Below are 18,822 nucleotides of genomic sequence, written 5' to 3'. Positions count from 1 at the left end.
TGAGGCTCAGGGAAGCTGACCAACCACAGCACTCGTCTGGGACAGTCAGAGCTGTCCCCTCGCCAGACCAGCAAGGGGTCCAGGAGGGGCCGGCCTGTGGCTCTACCCGTGGGACCTCCAGGAAAGCTGTGGGCGTCACTGCTTTTTTCCTGATGGAGGAGAAGCAGCCTGACTGCTCTTGGCAGCTGGTCAACAGCCTCTCGGGGACCGGCCTGGGGGGGCGTGTGGACATGGGGACAGCAGAGAGGGGCAGCTGGGCCCTGGACGCCACTGGAGCAGCCGGGTGAAGCCCGCCCACCTCTGGACGTCAGGTCATCTGCGACAACATATTTTTTTATAGTTAAGGCCAATCTGATTCAAATTTTCTGTTACTTGAAGATAAAAATACCCTAATTTGGGGACGGGTGAGGGAGGAAGGACATAAGCTGCCTGGTGGTCCTCGCCTTCCAAGGCTGCCTTGAGACAGAGGCTCAGATTGTGTATTTGTCGTAAGAAAGTACGCAGGCTCTCTGCACGGCCGGGCTCTGCCTGGGTGGTAGCCATGGGCGGCGTGGACTACGAGCCACATGCCAGTGTGACGGCACCACTGCCCACACCCAAGTGGGTGGCCCTCCGAGCGGCAGGGGCTGTGGCCTCGGGCAGGCAGGTCCCTTCATGCCCTGGGCAGGCCGTGGCCCCATGGGGCAGAGGAGGTGAACACCGGCCCTCCTGGGCCTCCCGACTCCTGGGTTAGAAGCAGAGAGCCCACATCAACGTATGGTGAAAATCGCAATGACCAGGACCTTCCGTCGCAGGACCAGGCTGTGAAGCCAGCAAGCACAGGTCTCCCACGGGCCCCCTGAAGACAGTGGGTGGGACGGGGCACCAGGGTCACAACCGTCTGAGGCACTGGCTGGCGGCAATGCCAGCTTCCTGTCCAGACTCGCTCATGCAGCAGCGTCCTCACTCTCACCGTCAAGGCGATCTCAGCAGGGACCGTGGCTGCAGGGACACCCACCGCGGCTGGGCAGCGAGGCCACCGCTGGCGGGCCCAGAGCTGGGGTCCGCATGCAAGTTCCTCTCTAAACCTTATATGTCTCCACGTGTGGTGTGTGGCCAAAATAAAAGGCCAGAAGAAAAAAAACCCACCACCAACTCCCAGCAGAACGATTTGTTCTCTAGCCAGAAGCCGAGGTGGCGGTACTGAAGGCCGGACGGTGCATCTGGTGTGCGCTCCACTGTGGGCCTTAAGACACTTCACGCTACAGAAGACCACCCCAAAAGGTTTCTGCCCACTTCCGGATTCAACATAAAATTCTTGCCATACCACACTTTTTGCATTTACCTTGAATTTTTTTTTTTTTTTAATAAATTTATTTATTTATTTTTGGCTGTGTTGGGTCTTCGTTTCTGTGCGAGGGCTTTCTCTAGTTGCGGAGAGCGGGGCCACTCCTCATCGCGGTGCGCGGGCCTCTCACTGTCGCGGCCTCTCTTGTTGCGGAGCACAGGCTCCAGACGCGCAGGCTCAGTAGTTGTGGCTCACGGGCTTAGTTGCTCCGCGGCATGTGGGATCTTCCCAGACCAGGGCTCAAACCTTTGTCCCCTGCACTGGCAGGCAGATTCTCAACCACTGCACCATCAGGGAAGCCCTTACCTTGAATTTTAAACTCAAAAGTACTTGGCATATTTTTTTTTTTTTTTTCTTTTTGCGTATGCGGGCCTCTCACTGCTGTGGCCTCTCCCGTCGCGGAGCACAGGCTCCGGACGCGCAGGCTCCGGATGCGCAGGCCCAGCGGCCATGGCTCACGGGCCCAGCCGCTCCGCGGCATATGGGATCCTCCCAGACCGGGGCACGAACCCGTATCCCCTGCATCGGCAGGCGGACCCTCAACCACTGCGCCACCAGGGAGGCCCCTTGGCATATTTTTTTAATGTTTAGTTTAAATTTCCCCAAATCACTGACAGATAATCTTCATTATCAGAGGAAATCTTTCAAAACTTTGCACCAAGAAACAGAACGACCTACACCTTCTTTTATTTATTTATTTATTTTTCCTGGAGGGAACTGAAAAAATCAGATTTCAGCAGCATTTTTTTGTTTGTTTTGTTTAGAATATTTTGGTTGGCAATTATGGCAAAGATAATGAATGTACAAGCTTCCCCAACTGTATCTATCCAGCAAATTTTAGTAGCATTACTACACGAAAGTACATTTCAAAATAACTTTTGGCTGAAGACCAAACACATACTTTTTTTTTATAAGCAGGCTAACTTCTCTCTTAGATAATTTCATGCAAGTACAAGAATTAATAACAGAATTATTAAGTTATTTGTAATCTTAAGGTAACATTTCTTAATATGAATTGATGATGATTAAATTAAGTGGCCTCTTTAAACAGAACGGAAAGTGGGCCTGAGAAGAGAACTTTGGGCTGCATTGTCCTAGTCAGTAAATGCTGCTAACCCTCCACACGCTTAAATCACATTTTCCTAGTATCTTCCTCATGTTCCAGCTGAGTACGAAATGTCACTCTGGTTATCGATGACAAGTGGGAACACTTGAAATGATGGCAGACAAATAGTTTTCACATCGCGCGGCATTTTACCTCTGAGACGGGGTCACCTGTCAGAGCCACCATCTGACTCCGATGACCTCGCTGTACCTCACAGACAGACCTCGTTTCACCATGCCTGGCTTTACTGCAGTTCACAGATACTGTGTTTTTTAGAAATTGAAGGTCCGTGGCAACCCTGCATTGTCGGGTAATGGTTAGCATTTTTTAGCAATAAAGTATGCTTTAATTAAGGTATGTACATTTTTTGGATGTAATGCCGATGCACACGTAATAGACTACAGTGTAGTGTAAACTTTACATGTCCTGAGAAACCAAAATAGTCGTGTGACTTGCTTTATTGCGATGTTTGCTCTATTGCAGAGGTCTGGAACCGAGCTTGCAATATCTCTGAGGTGCGCCTGTATTAAAAATAAAGTAAGTGGCTTCCCTGGTGGCGCAGTGGTTGAGAGTCCGCCTGCCGATGCAGGGGACATGGGTTCGTGCCCCGGTCCGGGAAGATCCCACATGCCGCGGAGCGGCTGGGCCCGTGAGCCATGGCCGCTGAGCCTGCGCGTCCGGAGCCTGTGCTCCGCCATGGGAGAGGCCACAGCACTGAGAGGCCCGCGTACCGCAAAAAAAATAAATAAATAAAATAAAGTAAGTGGCTTATATAAGGTCACAGACTGAGTTAATGGCAGAAAGCGTGATAAATTTCATATTCACAGTCTACTATCCCACATTCAGATTGTATTTATGCTTTTAGTGGAAGACAAGTATGTCAAGAATCTCTCTGCAGCACCTCTTGATGACAAACACAGATGCACACACATACATACGCAGCACATGTACACATATAAACACGGCTCTCCCAGAAAAAGGCACACCGATTAGAGCAGAAGGATACACCAGTCCATAACCGTCTTTATTAGCCAGCCACTTCACTGCTCACAGATATTGAGCGGGTATTCTAAGTGAGACCTTCTCCAGTGGCTCTTGACGATGCTCGTCTATTCACAGGGCACCCTTCTAAGTCCTCACAGGATATTCGTGCAGGACGCACAGCAGGCAGGCGTGAAGCCCAGGCCTGCCGGGTGAGCCCGGGAAGGCGCTCCCCGGGCCCCCTCGATAATATGAAGAGGGGAGGGGAAGGAGCGTCCTAGAAACCACAGCTTCTAATGGCTTTTTATCTCTCAAATTCTCAAAACCAAGAAAAGGAAACACAACTACTCCAACATAAAGTGAACCATGATTAAAAAAATAATAATAATAATGAAGTTTCTCTCCAGAGAGAGTAGGAAAGATGGGAAAACTGAGTCTGGGAGGAGAAACAGCGTCTGGAAGGCATGGGACACAGAGCAGGAGGGCTGTCTCACACCTGCTGACATCCTGCATTACAAACCTCGGTGTCCTCCACTGAATTCTTAAACTTGTGATCTGTATTCTGGAGAACTCGGGCCAGGCAGAGCAGGAGGTGAAAGCTGCAGAGGTGACCAGAGCCGAGGTGGCCCAGCTGTGGAGCGCAGCCCAGGGGGGCGTCTGGCCAGGTCTCTGAATTCAGTGTTCACCACGTCTACGTTTTAGGAGGTTGCAGACCTTGCTGTGACCCGAGGAGGCGGGAAGTCTGGCAAAAGAAGTGATTGCGGCGGAAAAGACTCCTGGGGAAGAAACGCAGCTGACATCCCTCCTGACTCTTCGGATGTGTTTAATATGCATCACCGGGCGCCTTTTATTCAAGAGGGGCAAATGTTCCAAAGAAGTCTAGAAGGTGGCTAGAAGGATGAGAGCAGCAGCAGGACACGCCCCCCAGCCAGCGCGAGAGACTGAAACAGAGACGCCTGTCCGGGCTGTCTTGTGGTTGAAGTCCACGCGTGCACACGGCTCTCACATCTAGGTCCAGACGCACCCCTGGTTCTCGGCCCCATCTCCCAGGCCTGAGCAATCTCTCCACCCTAAAGTAACCAGCGCTCTGATCCCAGCTTTCCCTCTGCTGGATGTGCATCAACCCATGTTTCTGGCCCATTACAGCATCATACGCCCCCGGAGGGAGGGCTTACAGCCCTGGAGTCAGCTGGATTCATTCCTCCCCTCTGCCCCGATGTTAATCAGTTGGTAGAGTGCACATATCTGCCCGGGCAGCAGCATCTCTGTCAGCCGGGGCTGAAGTTCTGATTTGTGCTGCTCTGAGCCTTCACAGGCAGCAAGACAGACGTGGCCCCTGACTCGAGAGTTTGCAGTCGAAGGGGAGCTAAGCCCTGTGGGCAGAGGGAAGTGCACAAGACACACGGCAGCGAAGTCCAGGGTTCCGGGGAGCCCACGGCCAGGGCATCGAGCCGGGCGCTGGGAGCTGGGGAGGGTTCTGGGGACGGGACGTTGAAAGGGACACTCGGAGGGCGCGGAGCGAGGGAGGCAGGAGGGCCCGGCACTGCTGCTGCTTCCTCTGCCTGAAATCCACCTCCAATCCCAGCCCTTCCAATCCAGCCGGCTCCCCACTGCCTATGGAACGAAGCGCAGACTCCTCAGCTTTGCCTTTGGATTCTCCACGGTCCGGCACCAATCCATCTTCCCTGAAGCAAGCATCCCAGCACATGTCCCCCGGTCACAGTCCTGCTCCCAGCCTCTGGACCTGTGCCTGCGTCCCCTCCACCCAGAATCCCAGGCCTCCAGATGCAACGAAGCTTTCGGTGCCCAGCGCCAGCAGCACCTTCCCCATGAAACATCCGGGGGTCCCTGAGCTACCCACCCAAGTCCACGTCCTCCCTGCCCTCAAAGCAGAAGCACTTGACATTTACTGCTTTCTGCCTTGGGTCACTTAACGTGCTTTCTTTCCCGAGTGCCAGCCGTGTGCCTACCAGAGGAGGAAAGACAGCGAGTTCCCTCTGGAAGGCTGTGCTTGGGCCAGCCTCTGAGACACCAGGGAGGGGACGTCTACAAGGCAGGCTGTACTGGGCCGGGAGCAGGGAGAGGGCTGCACTGGAGACAAAAATGTGGACTGAGAGTGCACGTGGCCGCGGGGCCGGGAGCCAAGGAGTCACCGGGCAAGGCGGGCAGAGCATCAACCCTCCGGGCTGGAGAGTCCCCAGTGGGGGGCTGTCCTGAGCACTATGGTGCTCCATCCCCCAGGTGCTGGGAGTACTGTGCCCAGCCACAACAATCCAGACTGTCCCCAGACATTGTGACATGTCCCCTGCGGGGGGCACAGTCACCACCACCCGAGAGCCACTGGCCTAGACCTGTGAGCGCAGGTCCCAAATATGTTCCTTTCTTCCCGTGATTTAGTCACTCACTGATTAGATTAATTGTAAAGCAAGCACTTGGTGAGCGGCTGTGACGTATAAGGCACTCATCATGCCAGCAGTGGAGGCTGTGCCACATGCTGGACGCCTCTTTACAGGGTATCTGGAGAAATGCCACAGTTCAGGGGGAAGTCTCGTAACAGGTGTTCATAGAGGGATATGAACACTGGAAGCATACAGATCAAAGGCTCCGCATTCAGGCACCCACAGGCTACATGCACAGCGAGGGGCCTGACGTGTCTGACCACCTTCCCTGAAGCAGACGACGCAGGTGAAGACGCACAGGATGCTGTTGTTTCCTTTCCTTGCCAGATGCAAAAGTGCTTGTTGACTTGTGAATAAGCGCGAAACGTGAAGCCTTCTGATTTGTAACGTGTGAACACACAGTAAATGTCCAGCTGCCATGGAGTGAGATAGTTTTGTCACTGAAAAAACAAATCCTAGAATTGCTGTGGCTGCAGCTTTTCCCTGAATTTGACTTTCTTAAATCCTTGTTATAACCTCCTCACTCTAAAAAGACTAAATGGTAAGAAGGACCCTGTTGCGCCCAAAGCCAGCCCTTCAGTGGATGCTCTTCTCTGTGGCCCCTAAAACAGCAACACTGTCGGAACTACGACGGCCGAGTTTTGCGATCCCTTCTCTCTAACAAAGAACTTTTCAAAATCCTTTGCGTGGAGCCAGAATGGCTCAGAAAAAGTAGGTGTTCTTTGCAAAATATGAAGTTTGCTTTTCACAATAAGGAAGTTATAGGCTTTAAACAGCTTTTGTACCTGAAGACACGTGACGTAAACTTCCATTTGTTTCCCTGTAAACGGTCCTTATGTTCCCATGGAGGACGCCAGACACATCCTATTTCTTCCTAACTCTCCCCATTCGCACACACGCAGGCTCCTGGGCCTTCTGCTCCAAATAAAGGCACAAACTGGCAGCAAACAGATGGCAAAAAACCTCTGAACAGTTTCTTCCTCGTGCCAGGCTGCTCTCGGATGTAAATACATTCCCAGACTGTGTTAAAAATGGGGCCCTTTCTGGTTCCGATTCAGTTTCTGTCACCCAAGTTCTGTTCCCGAGAAAGTCCTTGCTGTGGACACGGGCGTGGAGGCCCCTCCACAGGGACGCAGTGAAGCCTCATCCAGGGCCCTGAGCTACGCCTGTTGCCTGGTCGGTTTTCAATGAACTGACAACGCCGGCCTGTTTATCGGAACTGCAACCGGGCTGGCCTCCGCCGGGTGGGCCGGCTCCCAATAACCCTGAATGCACCTGTTAATTTTGCCTCTGGGTAAACAGTTGAAAACTCCTCAGCTATTTCCTCAAATTGGGTGGAAACAAAGAAACATGAGATTAAAAAAAAATGTCTAGATTAGGGAATTGGAGATGCATTAATTTAAAAAGGGAACAGGGTCAAACTAGGGGCTGGGAGGCTAATAAGTACAGAGCACACAGCAGGGTAAGAGTTCACTTAATTTACCCCGAGATCTATTCCAGACGCGGCCAATGAGAGATTATTGGATCCAGACCTGTGACTGCTTCCTAAGGCCAACCTCACTTAAGTGTCACCGCCCGCCCTTCAGAAATATTGCTAGTCCCCCAACCTGTTCACGGGAGGGGGGCTTACTCAGCTGGCAGCCCCCTAACTTTTGTTCTCTGTGCTGCTCCCCCTAATTCCCTCCTCTGCTGTGGGAATCAGGCAGAACAGCTGCCATGCAAACCGCAGGACACCCAAGTTGATCCTACTCAATGAGATTTTTAGTGCTTTATTACACGGAAAGCCAACCCCAAGGATAACAGACTATAGACAACAGCAAACGCTCTATCAGGCCGGCGGTATGCGGTTAAGGGCTCGGAGATTTACCGGAAGGGCTGTGGGAAGGGATGCCCATCAATCAAACGCTCTTTCTTACACATCGGATTTAAAAAGGAGGAGAAGAAGGATGGAACCTAAGACAGCTCAGTTAAGATATTCAGAATGCATGTGCTTGTTCCAAGCAAGAGGGGAGAGCTGAGGGACCAGCTGTAACACTGTCTTCTAACCTTTTAGTTATTATTAATGTGGAGACTTACAAGGCTGAGAAAATGTATATGTTTTACTGCAGAAGGAAATCAGTTCTCGGTATTTGCTGATGTCACTTAAATATTTAAGTGCATTTGGTGAGCAATGGTATAATAGTATACTCACATTAAAGGGGTTCACTGGAAATAACAGACCTTGTTAAAGTTAGGAGCTTCAGGGCAGGAATGCACTTCTTGCCTGTGCAATTTCAACTGTCTGAAAACACACAGCCGTGCGGCAGGATACAGGCACCTAATGGGAAAGGCTTTTTTGGGGCGGTGATCCAGGCAAACCGGTAAGGAAGTGATCACCAACACTAAGCCACCAGGAGCTTTCCCTCACCTGGTGTTTATACTACTAAACACCACATTTAAAAAAATAATAATGAAAAACAAGAAAAGCTGGACTGGAGAACTACCCACAGAACATGAAATAAATGCTCTAATGAAAATCCGAGGTGACTGGACTGGCTGTAATGCGAGCATCTCCCAATCTGACACCCCTCTTCTGTTTCTTATTCAGAACAAGCACCTTTTATTTGCAGAGATGCACTCTTTCAAATGAGAAGAAAGTGGCAGGCCACTGGCAGACACCGCCGAGCAGTGGCCACACGCGTGTGCGGTCCCCGCCCGTGCGTGTCTGAAATTGACCACCACACTGGGTCCTGGCCCCACGGGCAGCAGACAGGAAGGAGGCCGTGCAGGGCCCCTGCCTGTACCACGCGGGGCCCCTGGGACCACTGCTCTTCCGTGGCCCCAGTGACCGATGCTCTCCCATGATTGTCCCTCCAACCAATGGGTCGCAGTGGCAGCAGCTGATGAAGACTCAGGGCATCTGCTCGCCCTGGGATGAAGGCAGGGACGACGCGTGCAGGGGGTGTGCCCAGAACTGAACGTCAAACAACAGGTTCGACTTGCTGGTGCTTCCTTAGGGTCAAATCTTCCAAGTACATTTTCTATAACAAGGAAAGATTTTGCCTAATGAGTTGACTCAGAAATGAAGTCAAGATGTCCGTTCTAGATGCAGAGATACATCTGCTGCTTTGTGCTACACAGCAGCATTTCACTATTTATCTTCCACAAGCCTGACCCTTCCTGGAAGGATGCTTTTCCTCGTAATTCACGCTTTGATGATTTTGCACCTATCTTTCTCATTCTCACTTTTTCCTCTGGACTTCCATTGCTAACAACCCTCGACTACTTTTTTTTTTTTTAAACATCTTTATTGGAGTATAATTGCTTTACAATGGTGTGTTAGTTTCTGCTTTATAACACAGTGAATCAGTTATACATATACATATGTCCCCATATCTCTTCCCTCTTGCGTCTCCCTCCCTCCCACTCTCCCTATCCCACCCCTCTAGGTGGTCACAAAGCACCGAGCTGATCTCCCTGTGCTATGCGGCTGCTTCCCACTAGCTATCTATTTTACATTTGGTAGTGGATATGTGTCCATACCACTCTCTCACTTTGTCCCAGCGTATCCTTCCCCCTCCCCATGTCCTCAAGTCCATTCTCTACATCTGTGTCTTTGCTCCTGTCCTGCCCCTAGGTTCTTCAGAACCTTTTTTTTTTCTTTTTCTTAGATTCCGTATATATGTGTTAGCGAAAAAGAATAACAAGTATCGACCTCTTTTCTGTTCCTGGGGGCGGCGGAAGGAGGCAGGTCTGCTCACCACTTAGACAGTGTCCTCACTTCTGTCCTTGTTGGAAGAGGGGAAATGCAGGGGGGCCGTGGCAGAGTCTCTTCCATTTCCTTTCTTTCCTCCTCACCAAGTGCACACAGGAAACTTCTGAAAACGGCCCGAGACATGCAACACCGCCACACGGAGCACAAAGCATCGGGTCTTTCTGTAAAAGGTTGTCTCAAGGCTACGCGGGAGATAACAGGACGTGTGTGTGCACACGCGGACAGCCATGGACATGGGGCTGGACAAGCTGTCCAGATCTGCCACAGAGCAGGAGGCTGCCAGGACATCAACATGTGAAGTGATGAGTTAACTAAAGAGAACACTCATTATTGGGCAATCATTCCAGCAGTTCAAGGCTCGGTTAAGATGGCCTGGGAGAGGTAACCATTTACTGTGGGTGGTGAAACACGCAAATCCTTCGTGGATCAGACCGAGTTATTCATTTTAGAAATCCCCTGAGTCGAATGAATGAGTCATGCACGTAAGGTGTATTTTGTGTTTTATTTCCTCCACTCCGACACCAGTGCCAAACCCCCCCACTCCCCTGCCCCACCCCAGCCTCTAGCACCGTTCAGAGGCAGACAATGCCACCACTGTTTCCAGAACACAGACACGGTCAAGAGTGGAATAACATCATGATGCCCTGGGGGGCAGGACAGCTGAGGCTGTGTCAGCATTTCCATTATAAAAATCTCTTTTCAAGGACTAATATCTCAGTTGTAAAAATTCACACCCCGGTAAAATTTGTTAGCAGAAACTATTTCGTTCTGTAAAACGGGAAAATGTACGTGTTCAAAAAGTCATACTTTGAATGCACACCAATTTCTCCTACACAGACATGGGGCAAGAGGCCTCGGGGAAAGGTGAGTCCCGTCTGTGGTGGGGGGGCATGGCCTCGAGCGACGACAGGCACCTCGGTGGCTTCATTTTACCGAAATCAAGGGCAAAGAGACCACATGCTGAATTGGGATTTCAGTTTTCAAAACTCAGATTTTGTCGTTGTCAAAGCAAAAGACAGTAAGACTCATGACCACCTTCTCTCCTCCGACAGCATCCATCCTTATACAACAGTGGTTCTCATCCACTGGGGGAGGGGGGTTCTCCCCCAGGGGGCCATGGCCACGTCTCGGACGCCTGTGGTGGACACCCCAGCTGGTGTTGCGCTACCGGGGCCGAAGCCGGGGGGCTGCTCCCAGGGTGCCGGACAGTAGGGGTGGCGAGGTCGGGACTGCTGGTTAGTTACCTGGAGCCCCGCAGGCCGCCCCCCAACCCCCGGGGGAGACCCGCAGGAGGCAGGCCTTGCGCACAGAGCCCCTCCTGGGGGCCTGAAAGGTTCGCCTGTGTTTTCTTCACGCATCTACTGGACAGGAGGCATGTCGACGTCCCACGTCCACTGCTCGGCCTCTTCCCCTGGTCATACTTTCCTGCTAAGGGTGACTTTTTCTAAAGCACAGAGACAACCAGGAAAAAGAAAGAAAAGGAAGATGAGAAATAAGTGGCCCTGTGCGAGGCCTCGATGCCTATTTTCTGTTTTCATTAGAGGGAGGCGGCCGCGCTGCGGGGCCACAGCGTGTAGTCTAGGCTCACGGGCACCAAAAACCTTCCGCTCGCCTTGTTCATCCATGACGAACGCCATCGCCAATGCCCGCATTTTATCTACTATCCATCAATCATCTCCACACCGCGGGTCAGGGAAGACACGAGGGGCCGTGTGTGCCCTGATGACCCGCGATGGGAAACGGGCGAGGAGGCACAGACGAGGCTCAAAGCAGAAGGTCCCAGGCCCGGCCTCAGCACGAGCCTCAGCATCTTCTCCAGGTGCCACCCGTTTGCTAAAACCATCAAAGTAACGTATTCTGGTAATTCAAATGTCAAGTCCTTTTCTTCCTTATTTCTCCCATCGAGGGGAAGACGCACTTATTAAAGAAAGAGAACAAGGGCAAGAGGCGGAAGGTAGAGTCCCATCTAGAGGACAGACACAGCCCTGGAGAGTGTGGTCGCCCCAAGTGCAGGGACGGCCGACAGCACCCCGCAAAATGCCACTGCCCGGAGAGGGTGTGACTTCCCTCATCGGTTATCTTGGTAGCTGTCACAAGGGCGAGGCAAACAATGTCAAACAGCAGAGGAGAAAGAACGGAAGGATAACATGTTAAGCAAAGTGGTCAACTGGACGAAGCAATATAAGTCTTACTTTTGTTACCAAACTATAGCATGACCAACTGGTACCATGACAGGGAAATAACGTTCACCAGGGAAAAGCACACACAAACTCAGCCTTCCAGAGTGTGAGACGTTTAAAACGGAATTCAAATTTACGTTGCCAACAAAGCATAGGCATCGTATCGTATGCCTTCCCCCCACTGCCACTACTGTCACGGCTACCCCCCCCCCACACACACACACGTGTCACGAGGCATGTAGGCACATCCTGGGGAGAGTCTGGCATCGTGAGGTTGGAGTAATAAACATTCATATACACTGTGTGTCTGTGTATCCATCTCTCAACCCCAAAACCTCCCACAAGAGTCCCACATCCTCCGGAATCTGAAGCAGGCCGCACAACGAACACTCACCAAGGTGCAGGCGGAGGAGAGGTAAACCTCCCTATGGGCGCACAGGCAGCCTCGAGGGGCAGGTCCTGCATTTCGGGGTGTGGCCAGCGAGGGCAAATGTGTTGGCTGCTGGAGGTGACAGTGATAACAATGGTGTCCGTGTGTTTAAAATGCCTCAACCGTTTTCATCTCCTGATCCTGGTGAATAAAGTCACTGAACAGGAGAACCGTCTCTGTAATTCGCTTGGCCCTGGCGCTTCTTCACAGAAAGCTGTGCTCTAACCCACCTGCGGGGACGGGCCACATCCATTCCTACTTACAACTCTGGGCCTACACTCTCTCTCTTTACTTCCGTAAGTCAGAGAAGTCCTCCTGGCCCTAAAAACATCCCTGGCTACCGTATGGTGCCAGACTCCCCCACCGATTAGACAGGAGCTCTCCCCGTGGCTGGGAGCTAACGTGTTTGCACTCTTTGCATTTCACAGTCCGCGGCTGCACAGACTCCCCCACTGGGACGGGGACGTCCCTGCTTTGCTCAGGATAGGTGACACTAGCAGCTGCCCATCTGGACAAAACGCAACAAAGCAGAGTGAGCCCCTTACCCCCAACGGGGTTCCACACGCAGGACCGCTCCACCCGGGCTGCGACGTGCAGCTTCAAGAGCCAGACTCAGAGGGGCCCCTCGTTCTGCTGTGTGCTTTTGATACCTCGCCCCTGGGACCAACCACTTTACTGCCAACAGGGCCTCGCGGAAGTGACCACTCATTCCCTAAGTCTGTCTCGAGCTGAAGGACAGCAGTTCTCCCATGCGATGGAGAGAGAGCGCGAGAATATTCAAGACCACTCGTGAGTTTGTAATCACACCCATAGTCTAAGAAATTAAACAAATGAAACTAGTCCCAGGACGCAGACAGCTGTACCACATACTAAGGGAATGAACAGGCCCATCCACAGGGCAACACCAGCACCCAGCGGGCGAATCCAACCTCTGCAGACACGCCCGAGGCTTCTGGTTAGAAAATTACCATTACCGGGTGACGAAGCAAGAGGAGGCCCAGGCCTGAGACGGATGGAGGGAACCACACCAGGACATTCACTGCAGGGAACCGGGCTGGGCCTTGCTGCTCGCCCCTCTCAGGAGATGGCCAGCCGCCAGGAGCACAGGGTTCCTGGAGCTCCTCTTAGGAGATAAGGCCTGTGGACACACGGGGGCCGCAGGTCTGGGTCAGCTCACGCTGGACCCGGGCTGGAGAGGGATGTCCGGTCCACGATCTCAGCTCCTTACACTTGGGAAACTGCAGTTCGGCTCCAGCTAATGGTTGGTGGACGCAGGGTCACCGCGGGGCTCATTTGGAAAGTGTTCCTAAACTTCCTTTTATCAGGAGTGGCCTCTTAAAATGGAATATACTGGCCTCCCGTTTGTGGGTCTGAGAACCAACAGCAGAATGCAGATGCCCAAAGCCTGAGAAGAGGGACGGCCTTGTCTTTTTGGCATCATCAGGAATATAATGAAATGCATCTGTATTATTCTTTACATCTTGTAGCAGGACTGATCCACGGACCATGTGCAGACTTGGTTTTGTTTACGAATTAAGGTGAAATATTCTGACAGTCTAGAGGTTGCCACTGTTAGAAATTGCATTTCCGTGATTATAAGCAAAGGACACCGAGGTCAGCATCCTGGAAGATTCACCAGATTGATTTTAGGATAAATTCTGCCATGTCCACCCCCGGCCTGTGTTACACGTATGAACACGTGTCTCACCACATCAGAGCCCCGTGTGTATTACGTTCATGAAGATCTACGCCCTTGACGTACGAGAAAAGTCACAGAGCTGAGAGCTGGGAGCCTTACATCTCATTAGTCTGCGACTCCAAACATCTCAGCACATTGAATAAAACATATAAAATCAGACTAAAAGGATCCATAATGTTAAATCTTCAAACAAGAATGAAGCCTGGAGAAAACTGCTGAGACGTTACCCCTCATTTCTTGCAAAGTAAGCTCATATTTAAGTTCAGATGGACCGGGTTAACAATGACTATTTTTACTGTTAAAATGCCCCAGGGAAGTTATAAACGCACCAAATATGCTATTAACCTTCCTTTATATTGTGTGCAGCTGTATGGCTTTGTACCAGGGACCAAACTTCCCAACCAGGCCAGCAACGTGAAAGAGGCTTTTTTCCCAAAACCTTTCAATAACAATGCTTTGCTTGTCACTAGATTTCCATTTCTTTTTTTCTACTACTTCACACTACTATTTGGTTTAGATTTTACTTATTCCAATTACTTTTCGCTGAGGAATGCATTATGTATTACCGAACAGGAATAAAAACAGGCGAAGAAATGTCACGAACAGAGGTGAGTAAATTCAGATGTTTATTTCTGATGCCCAGAGTCAACGCTTTCTTAACTCTCAAAATCATTCTCCCCGACCAGTGTAAAGAGGCATTTTTAACGTTTCTGTAGGCCCTCCTCAGCATCAGTGATATTAAGGATGGTCAATCGATCTTATGAGAATTCACCAAAGGTGATGATGTTTAGTCTCTTTTCCTTACCGTCCACATGGGAGGCTAAAATCTATTCCGTTTCTAAAAGGGAATTGTAATGGCTTTCGATCGTTTACAAGCGCTGGCAGGCTCCATTAAAGGAGAAACGTCAGCCACATTTCTGGGCCTTTTTTTTTTTTTCATAGGACTAAGATGGAAGCAGAGGCCCTGAGGTCGGCTTCTCAGGTCTGAGGGGACACACCCTGTCCTCTGTCCTACTGTTTACACTTTATGAACTTTGTACTCAGACCTGCACAAAACGATGATTCAGCCGAGGCCCTCACAGCTGTTAACTGACCAGTGTATTGTCGCATGATTTCTTTTTGACATCCAACCGCAGCACCTACACAGGAGACAAACAGTGGACACGGCAGAAGTCCCACCAGGACCCTCGTGCCGTGTCTGCTCTGCTGACGGAAGTGCTTTCCTCGAATTCTCCCACTCACAGAAAGGCCGTCGACAAAGTAATCACTGAGATGGTCCTCATGAGAGAGACGAGAACAGAAACTTCCTCAGGCAGAAGGTGAGACTAGGCTACACTGCAGGGCCCTGGTTGAGACTTCAACACAAAAAGTCAGCTCCATTGGGTGTAAAGTGGCAAACCTTTTTTTTTTTTTTTTTAATTTATTTATTTTATTTATGGCTGTGTTGGGTCTTCGTTTCTGTGCGAGGGCTTTCTCTAGTTGTGGCAAGCGGGGGCCACTCTTCATCGCCATGTGCGGGCCTCTCACTATCGCGGCCTCTCTTGTTGCGGAGCACAGGTTCCAGACGCGCAGGCTCAGTAATTGTGGCTCACGGGCCCAGTTGCTCCGCGGCATGTGGGATCTTCCCAGACCAGGGCTCGAACCCGTGTCCCCTGCATTGGCAGGCGGATTCTCAACCACTGCGCCACCATGGAAGCCCGTGGCAAACCTTTAGCGGTACCGGCCACCAAGAGCGTGGTGAGACAAGTGTAACAGCCTTAACGTGTCCCCTCCTCCCGAGACTGGAGTCCAAGCTCTGCCCCTCCTCATATGGGGCTGAGCTTCCCATCTGGCTTCTGCTTTTGCTTTATGAGTCAGGAAAAGCGACACCAAAGCCCTTGCTTCTGAGTGACCTGTCCAGAGACCACAGGCCGTGGACGGGCAGCTGAAGTGTCTGGGGTCGGGCATCCCCGCCCTCGATGGCACGGACGGCTCGTGAGCCCAGCGCCCTCTGAGGTTCACTGTGCACAGTTGGGGGCAGCACAGACGATGCCACAGCCCTTGTGACGGTCACGTTCAAATCGTAAATCATGACACTTGACTGCATCCAAAGAACAATATCATAATTTACTTATTAAATGCCTTCAAATATATTCATCCTTATTTTAAGAAAACAGTACTAAGTCCAAACTTTACGAAACTAGAGAATCTTGCTGAATGATCGAACTAGAATAGAAGCCGACATACAGACTGTCCTTCTCCCCACTGGTCTTCCAGACCTCAGATTCTAGTGAGGAAGAGAGACTAAGCAAATAACCAGTTAAAACCCCACAAAACATCTATATCATAATTTGTTTTAAAAAAAAGAGGAAGAGATGATATCCTGTAATAACCTATAGTGGAAAAGAATCTAAAAAAGTATATATGTATATGTAATATATATATATATATATGTATAACTGAATCGCTTTTCTGTACACCTGAAACACAACACTGTAAATTAACTATACTTCAATTTAAAAAAAAAAGATAATCAATGAGGAAAAAAAAGGAAGAGAGATTCAAAATAAAGCACTGACCTGACTTTAATAATACCTATTTTTGGGGCCTCCCTGGTGGCGCAGTGGTTGAGAGTCCGCCTGCCGATGCAGGGGATACGGGTTCGTGCCCCGGTCTGGGAGGATCCCATATGCCGCGGAGCGGCTGGGCCCGTGAGCCATGGCCACTGGGCCTGCGCACCCGGAGCCTGTGCTCCGCAACGGGAGAGGCCACAACAGTGAGAGGCCCGCATACCGCAAAAAAAAAAAAAAAAAAAAAATAATAATAATAATAATAATAATACCTATTTTTAAATACTGGGAGTACACAAATTAGATATCCAGTTAAAACATTATAATAAATCCTGTAATTTTTTTTCAGTTAAAAGAAGTCGCTCCATATAATGGGCTACTACTCAACAATAAAAAAATATACACAACAACAGGGGTGAATCTCAAACGCCCAGGCTAAGTGACAGAAGCCAGACTTTCTGATGCTACTGCTGTAGAATGACCTTTGTATGTTGCTCTGTAACAGGAGGAACTATGGGGTGGAGCATTCCGTGATTCCAAGGGGTGAGACGTGGGAGAGGAGGACGCGGACTATGGAGGTATGGGGCAGGCGCGACTTGCTGAGGGATGGGCTGTCCTCAATCCTGACTATGGTGGAGGTTACAGGACCACATGCAGTTACAAAACCCGCAGAACTACAGACCACAAAGGATGAACTTCACTGTGTGGAAGTCACACCTCAATAAACCTGACTCAAAACCAAACAGCTGATATTGTTCACTAATATATGGAGAGTACCCCAAAACAGATGAAAAGAGTCTTAAGATCGTATGTTGCCAGCCATGAAAGGGAGCCTGGTCCACAGGTTTGGGTTTTTAGGAACTTGGTTCAGAAGGTAAAGGCATGCGTTTAGAAGCTTCAGTAAGTCAAGTTCTCCAACTCACTGAGTCGCATACGACCAAATGTTGATGCGAGGGAGGTAAGAATCCCAGGTTCCCGCTCCTCCCGGGGTCAACCAGCCGTCTCCCCTGGTGCCGTCCACATCTGCTCCACCAGTTCTGGCCAGCGGGCAGCATCTGGGCCAGGGCTCACCATCCCGTCGGGGCAGGAAACACCAGGCCTCTCCATTCAAGAGCATCATTTACAGAAACCAGCTCTGTCTTTCCTCTGTCTTCCAATTAGTTAGTGCCCTGCTTTTGAGCCAGGTGCCGGGTCACCTGCAGGCACGCTGCTCACAGAGGATGTTCTGTGAGGCACGATGCTCCGTCCAGAGACGGAGGGCTCTGCTCTCAGGATGCGCAGGACAGAAAGCTGGACCGACAGCTCCCAAGTTCCGGGCTGACCACGTTCGTTCCAGATGGACAGGTGTGCAGTCACAGTGGGGAGGACGATGGGATGCGGTTACAGACCACAGTCTGCACAGTGAACTAACAGTACAGGGAGCCCAGGGGTTCCAGAACCAGGCGGTTAGCGAGGGGCCGCTGTCTGCCCTGCACCTGAGTCAGCCACTGCCAATGTGAACAGCGCTGGTCATTAACGGTCTGTCGTACGTTAAGGTGAACTCTGCCTTGTAAAATGCTGTTCTGACCTGTGGAACAATATAGATGATTTCTATTCCCTCAACGCAATAACAGCCTCTCAAGTGTGAAAACGAAGCTTTCAAGTTTCCACTTTAGGCCAAAGCATAGACTGAAGTAGTTTCTAAGAAATATTTACAATTTGCCAACTAAATGATGTTAATTCGTTGATCGCAGTCACCAGAAGTGTCATTCTCTCTCCACCATTCTCTGGTGGCCAGCAAGTCAGCCTTGGGTCATCCAGAAGCCCTAGCAGCTGAAAGGTCATATAATCTCAAAAAGCAGATGCCAGAAGGCTCTGAATGTTACACCAGGCGATGGTTGGTGGGGGGGACGGGCGGGGCACTCCAGCTTCGGATACCTGGGGCACAGCCAGCGGTTAGTTTTACCCCAGAGCCAATGGGGTAAGCAGCTTGGTCCTGCCTTCCAGAGGGAAATCAGGAGAGCCTGGCTCCTGTGAAAAGAGCAGCCTCCAGGGCTGGATGCCAGCGCTACACAGCCTGATCCAATTCCCCTGATTTCAGGGCATGAAGCAGAAATGTCAGTGGCTAAAGGTCATCTCTGCAATCTCTCCCCTCCAAAAGTGAAAGACCGAGAGGCACCCACAGGTCACAGAGAAGCTGGCCAGCTGGCTGGCCTGCTGTCAGAGCCCTGTCCTACAGCAGATGCACTTCCTTCCCCGACCACAGCGAGTCCAGGGGCTTATGAACACACTTGGTCCCATTCAACTTTTCTTCTGAGAAAGTTCGTGTAGGTTACAAAGACAAAATATATTTTATCTCTTAGACCTAAATTTAGTTAAAATTCAAACTGAAGAGCAGATATTATTGACTATGTTTAAG

At 50.7% G+C, this 18,822-nt stretch overlaps 1 protein-coding gene across 4 annotated transcripts in view; it reads right to left on the bottom strand.

Moving 5' to 3' along the window:
• Positions 1 to 18,822, bottom strand: part of GMDS (GDP-mannose 4,6-dehydratase) — a 499,050-nt gene that overhangs the window by 184,006 nt on the left and 296,222 nt on the right. Inside the window, exon 8 of one of the 4 annotated variants that reach the window (XM_082638230.1) lies at positions 10,130 to 11,010. The exons of the other annotated variants lie outside the window; for them this stretch is intronic. Coding sequence (XP_082494356.1) covers positions 10,807 to 11,010 — 204 coding nt within the window. The 3' untranslated portion in view covers positions 10,130 to 10,806. Of the gene's footprint in view, positions 1 to 10,129; positions 11,011 to 18,822 lie in introns of those variants that run through there. 4 annotated transcript variants of the gene reach the window in all.

The sequence above is a fragment of the Mesoplodon mirus genome (genome assembly GCF_964341445.2).
Source record: "Mesoplodon mirus genome assembly, chromosome: 12".
Taxonomy (NCBI): Eukaryota; Metazoa; Chordata; class Mammalia; order Artiodactyla; family Ziphiidae; genus Mesoplodon; species Mesoplodon mirus.
The sequence above is the reverse complement of the archived record's forward strand: the minus strand, read 5'-3'. Positions and strand labels throughout refer to the sequence as shown.